Source organism: Elaeis guineensis, chromosome 6 (assembly GCF_000442705.2).
Source record: "Elaeis guineensis isolate ETL-2024a chromosome 6, EG11, whole genome shotgun sequence".
NCBI lineage: Eukaryota > Viridiplantae > Streptophyta > Magnoliopsida > Arecales > Arecaceae > Elaeis > Elaeis guineensis.
In genome coordinates this window covers 35,212,759-35,219,608 of record NC_025998.2, presented here as the reverse complement: position 1 = coordinate 35,219,608, position 6,850 = coordinate 35,212,759, and the positions used below count along the sequence as shown (strand labels likewise).

Genomic DNA, 6,850 nt, shown 5'->3' with positions numbered 1-6,850 from the left:
TCGAAATATATTAGGATCAAAATGGCTAAATTTTCTAGTGACTGAAATAAAAATAAAAATTTAAATCTTTAAAGAAGAATATGAATTGAGTTTTAGATAGATTTATCCATTCCATTTTGCTTCAGAATTAATATCAGAATGAAATTTTTTCTAGCTAAATGATTGAAATAGAAAACATCTGCTAATCAAACACCCGTTCAAAGCACTTTCATACTAATCCTTGCAATGCAACGGTGTTCAAGCATTATATATTTTTCTAGCAAGTCCTAATATATTTTATACTCAACATCGTGCTCAATTTGGGCACTTTATTTCACACGCCTCTCCTTCTCCCAAAACCAACATACCCTGGGATGTACTAATTAATTAAATTTGCTGTAGATGGACTGGAATCATTGGGGAAAAGGGTATGACAGAGCCAATTATTCACAGACGGTAACGTCTCCAAGCGCCACCACCACTCACCAACTTCCCCTTTCCACAAAATTCCAATCTCAAAAACCCTAAAAACCTCCAAGGCCCACAGCCCCTCTCAACGGTCAAAATCCTTTATCCCCAGCCCAATCGAAACCCCAACCCACCAACCCTTCCCTCCATCTCTCGTTCCTCCTCTCCCCTCTTGTTCCCCCTTCCCCTTCCTCTCCCAACCAAGCGAAAACACCGAACAAAAGAGAAGAGAGGGGGTCTCCGAAAGCTCTAGAACCATGTCCTGCTCCAATCTCGCAATGTGGGCATCTCCCAGACCCTCGCTTTCCCCCGATTTCGACTCCCTTTGTTCTCGCTCCCTCATCTCCCCTTCCCGCCTCTCGCCGGCATCGCCTTCGCCATCTTCCCACCGCGCGCCGTCGACCGCCGTCCACTGCGGCCTCCGCGAGCTCCGCGAGCGCATCGACTCCGTGAAGAACACCCAGAAGATCACCGAGGCCATGAAGCTCGTCGCCGCCGCCAAGGTCCGCCGCGCCCAGGAGGCCGTCGTCAGCGGCCGCCCCTTCTCCGAGACCCTAGTCGAGGTCCTCTACAACATCAACGAGCAGCTCTTGACCGAGGACATCGACATCCCCCTCACCAAGGTCCGCCCCGTCAAGAAGATCGCCCTCGTCGTCGTCACCGGCGACCGTGGCCTCTGCGGCGGCTTCAACAACAGCATCATCAAGAAGGCTGAGACCCGCATCGCCAAGATCAAGCGGCTCGGCCTCGACTACACCGTCATCAGCGTCGGCAAGAAGGGTAACGGCTACTTCCAGCGCCGCCCCTACATCCCCGTCGACCGCTTCCTTGAGGGCGGCAGCCTCCCCACCACCAAAGAAGCTCAAGCCATCGCCGACGACGTCTTCTCCCTATTCGTCAGTGAGGAGGTCGACAAGGTGGAGCTCCTCTATACGAAATTCGTCTCCCTCGTCAAGTCCGACCCCGTGATCCACACCCTCCTTCCCCTCTCGCCCAGAGGTGAAATTTGCGATATCAATGGTGTGTGCGTCGATGCCGCTGACGATGAGCTCTTCCGGCTCACCACCAAGGAGGGGAAGCTGACGGTGGAGCGCGAGACCGTCCGGACCCCGACACCATCCTTCTCACCTATCCTTCAGTTCGAGCAGGACCCAGTTCAAATACTTGATGCTCTGCTGCCACTGTACCTCAACAGCCAGATTCTCAGGGCCTTGCAGGAGTCGCTGGCGAGCGAGCTCGCCGCAAGGATGAGCGCGATGAGCAATGCGACCGACAATGCCATCGAGCTGAAGCGGAGCCTGTCGATCACCTACAATAGGGAGCGGCAGGCCAAAATTACCGGGGAGATCTTGGAGATTGTTGCTGGTGCTGAGGCCCTCTCATAGTTTGGTTTGGTTTCTGGACTTCCTCTTCTGGCTCATACTTTTGTTTCCACTGCTAAGTCTTATTTTTGGCGGGTGTTCTTCAATTCATTCCGGTAAGCCTGTTTTAAGAATGACTTTATGATGATAGAAGTTGGCAGGACTCGGGAAAACTACTGTCATAAGCTTTATGAGCAACGGAATTGTGGATTCTAAATGGAGACCGTATCCTCCAATTATCACTGTGGTTTCTTCTTTTTCTTTTCTGCACTAATGGTTGTCTGTATATTCTTTTGCGGTTACAGATGTATAATTTCCTTGGATTTGTTGATTACATGAGTCATTAGGTAGTAATGAATTATGAGAATTTTTTGCAAGTTTTTATTTAACCAGTAGTAAATTTAGACTCTCTAAATCGTTGATGCTTACATGTGATTCATTGTAAACGGGAAGTATTGTGAGTTTGGACCATTGCTTCATGACCTTTTCCTTTGTTTTTTTCTGTCGTCTCTCAGAACATATACTCCATATGTTTTTATGCAATTAGAAACTAACTTGTGCTCTCGTCAATGATATTATACAGCTGAAAGTATTCCCTGTCTGTAAGGATCTTTCAGAGTCTTATTCAGACTGGCATTGCCTGCAGAAGTTGAAAATGAGTTTCATCTGTTATTTGCTTTCGACATCTGAACTTATTTTTAGAATCCTTGGAATGACCTAACACATTTAATAATCCAATTTAGTTGGAAAAGTACTGAGGGAACATAAGAACTTATTTATTTCAACTAGAGGGGGAATTGGAAGAGTTCAACTTATGTGCATGAGGAGGGAAATGATGTACAAAGAAGTACTGCCTATGCATTTGGTAGTTTTTTTTTTTTTTTTTGAAAATAATTCCCGGTTAAAAACAGAGTTAGTGTAAGGCTAGTTGATTCCTGTTGATTTACAATAATGCCTTTATGTAAATTCAAGTGCTACGTGTTGTGTATGGTCACAATTGAAATAGCAAAAATGAAAAGTTCTAATCTTTATTTTCCCTAAGTTCAATTTCAAAATTCATGAAGAAAGTTCTTCCAATAAGCATGGATATAGAGCTGGAAATCTGTGATGAGTAATTTAGGGAATTTAGACTAATGCTACCTATACAATATGTATCCAGTCGAATAAGCTTGTGATTGAAGTGATTGAATGCATCTAAATCTTTTAGAATCCTAGGAAGAACCATTTTGTTGCACCATTCCATGCCATATATTCTGTCAATATGTAAAACCATGGTTAGCGAATCTTAGAATCACGGTTTCTTGAAATGGATCCCAACCTGAAACTAAGTTGGGATTCAGATATAAGATGAAGTTACAAAGTTCAGATCTTTGATCAAATTATGGAAGAACATGGTTCTAAGGTGCACTGATATGTGATAGATCTAATGGAATGATATGTTCTTTTAGTAGATGCCAACATTCCAATAGCAATGGTAATTGGTCTTTCAGCCCTTTCAGCTATCCATCAAGATCATTTCTGGTAATGGCCCATGGCTGCAGACAAACACGAAAGAGGAAAGGGAGTCCAATTTGTTTTAAGGTCAAAAGTTTGTGGTTTATGATGGGGATTGGGGAGGGTTGGTTTTGGCTATCGTGGATGAGTAGATGCAAATTTACATTATAACAGTCCTTGACCATGGATTCACTTCCCTTTTGGTAGTATTAGGCTACAAGAAGGCTTGATACAGTTCTTTTACAATTTATGGCATTGGTGATTTTTTCATCTTATTATATGACGAAGCAATCCTGGAGGTCTTGATCCATGGCATGTGGATAGGTGAAATGATTAAGTTCATAGTCTTCATTATGTTGATGGCATCCAATGTTAGCTGTATGCTTGGTGCTAATGCCTGGTATCCAAGTCCTAAGTGTACAAAAATACATCCTCCAAAAAGAATGCAATGGGGCACTACAAGTTTCTGCACACAAATTTAGATAGGTTGACCATTGGGTTAAGTAGTTGCTAGCAATTGGTGTTGGACAAACATGTAATATATTGCAGTTATCTTGACCAACTATGCGCCAGTCAAGTTTTATAAGGCAATGAGATATTTTCCTTTTTTTTTGAGAGAGAGAAATAAGGAAATGAGAGTACAAGAGTTAATTAGAACTCTAAATGACTGTAAAATAATTACAAAACAATGAAAGTTTGTATGTAAATGGAAAACTAGGCCTGGTTCCGGTCTGGAATTATATTGAATTGGAAACGTAATTGTAAGTTTTCTAAAGATAAATATCCTAGAAACTTGTGAGTAAGTTACTTATAATTGTGCTTTGAAAGGAAGCATGAAACAAGTTATCTATGCAAGATGAAAAGACCTTAACTGGAGACCTGGAATTAAACTGGTGTTGAAGTATTATTGTAGGTTGATTAGTTTATAAGAGGGATTTCCTGTTTTTTTTTTCCAAAAAAATTTCTAATAGTTAAGTCAATCTATTTCCATAGCCATTTTCTAAACCACTTTACTTTTTTCTTTTGAGTAAAGAAAAACTGCTTTACCATTAATTTTGATCTTTTGCTGTTTGTACAATTCCAATTTAATTATGGTCTTTACTGAAGTGGAATAGGATATCATAGAGGATGATAGAGAGAATAAAAGAAGGAACTTGTCTGAACATTAAAGGGGTTTGAAAATTTAGATAGGTTGACTATTGGGCTAAGTGGTTGCTAGCAATTAGTGTTGAAAAAGCATATAATATATTGCAGTTATCTCAACCAACTATGCTCCAGTCAAGTTTAATAAGGCAATGAGAGATTTTTCTTTTTTGAGAGAGAAATAAGGAAGTGAAATAACAGGAGTTAATTAGAACTCTAAATGAATGTAAAATAGTTACAAAGCAGTGAAAGTTTATACAAAATGGAAAACTATGCCTGATTCCAGCCTGGAATTATATTGAACTGCATACAGAAACATAATTGTAAATTGTCTACTTGTGAGGAAACACAAGAAGAAAGAGAAATATCATAGAAACTTAAAGTTACTTATAATTGTACTCTGAAAAGAAGCATGAAAAAAGTAAGCTCTGCGAGATGGAAGGACCTTAACTGGAGACTTGGAATTAAACTGGTGTTGAAGTATTATTGTAGGTTGATTAGTTAAAAAGAGGGATTTGTTGGGTTCTTGGTTTTAAGTTCTAATAGTTAAGTCAATCTATTTCCATAGCCATTTTCTAAACCGCTTTGCTTTTCTTTTGCATAAAGAAAAACTACTTTACAATTAATTTTGATCTCTTGCTGTTTGTACAACTCCAATTTAATTATGGTCTTTAGTGAAGCGGAATAGGAAAGCATACAGGATGACAGAGAACAAAAGAAGGAACTTGTCTGAACAGTAAAGGGGTTTGAAAATTGTGATTATTTTGAAAATCTCAAATCAAATTACATGTTTCATGGCTTACTTGTTACGAACAAAACATGGATATGTTGGCAGCAAAAGTCTTGTTTGTGTAAATTCTAAAATTTAGCTGCACAATTTGCCTCAAACAGATAAGAAAAAGTATTGACATTTCAAAGTTATATGACCATGTGATATAGGTGTCCTGTTGTACTGCTTTCGCCTGCCTAGCTCTGATTCATCTGTAGAATATGCATGTAACATGTCAGTTAGTGCTTGCATGGAGAAAGTAAAAGATGCCATCTCAAATCCTAATCTTAATGTTTCAAATAGAAAATCTTCACTTTTATAGTCTAGGATCAGTAAGGAACCCTTGGGATTGTAACTATTCAACATAAACTTGAGGATCTTTCATCAGTTTAGATCAGTAGTTTGCTAATTTTGTGCCTCCATTTGCACCTATGGAATGAATCTGATGAAGGATTATGCAGTGATATATTTATAAACCTAATTGCTTGTTTCAAGATAATGAACGCATAATTTTTGATACTTAAGAAAATAGCAAGATAGTTATACGGGAACACTTGGAGCCTGTTCTGCTAATGTATATATATCCTTTGTTATATTTTTATTCTTTTGCAATGTTCTTACTGTCCTTGCACTCATTAAATATTTACCAAAATTTTCTCCCTAAGGCCACGAAAGCCTCGTTGATTACTTTATATGTTCTACTTCAATCCAATCACCTCACATATGTCATATGATTGTTGTACCTAAATTTCTTGCATGCCCTGCACAACTGAGTGAAATTATGGAGTACTGTGTATACGGATTGCTTCTTTTTTGTTTTCCAGCTATACATATTGTTTCACAATTTTTTACTTGATTTAGATGGTGCACACAACTGGTTCCCTGTATATAACAAGTGTCTTTTTTTTGTCGAAAGCTGAGATATTAGCTTCACCAAAGAAAAGGCTGAATTATCAGATAATGTAGTGATCATTGGATGTTCCTTAATTCCCTGATTGTTAAAATTCTGGAAGGTTTGATAACAGCATGGTTGGAATGCTCTGGCTACATAATAACATTCAACCATATGGTTCTACTGCGCCATGTGGTGGGGCATCCATAAATCCTTAGAAATGGGGACATCTTTTCATAGAACTTGAGCTTAAATAGACTAGGAAAGTGCTGTTATCCATTTCTTGGTTAAATTCTGATTGCTTCTTGTGCCTTGATGGTGCTTCTGAATTTTCTTTTAGAAATAATTGTCTACATGAATTTTCTCTGCCATTACAGTTCTACTTCACCATAGCGGCCTGTATCATTCTTCTTCCTGATAACCATTGTACTGTATCTGGCTGCAAAATACTTAAATATTGCAATGATTAATACAAAATAGTGAAAAAAATCTTGGTCGGCATGCTTTCTCTTATCTTCGGATGATATTCTTTCTACTAAGTAGTATATTTTGGAGGGATTCCTCTTTTTTTTTTTTTTTTTGTGAGGAAACTGGAGGCTGTAATAATTATTGATCAAATTGGTCCTTGGATCACCTCATGCATGCCATGAATTAGATATTCCATCCTATTCAATAGAATCCCTCTTCTTCCCTTTAAACATATGCGGTCATTAAGATTAGGACATTCATATATGTTTCTGTCAT

At 39.1% G+C, this 6,850-nt stretch overlaps 1 protein-coding gene across 1 annotated transcript; it reads left to right on the top strand.

The window, feature by feature from the left end:
• Positions 1–436: 436 nt before the first annotated feature.
• LOC105046816 (ATP synthase gamma chain 1, chloroplastic) lies at positions 437–6,607 on the top strand. The gene has a single exon (XM_073259470.1). It carries the CDS (start codon positions 705–707, stop codon positions 1,830–1,832), a length of 1,128 nt encoding a protein of 375 aa, XP_073115571.1. The 5' UTR covers positions 437–704; the 3' UTR covers positions 1,833–6,607.
• Positions 6,608–6,850: the final 243 nt, after the last annotated feature.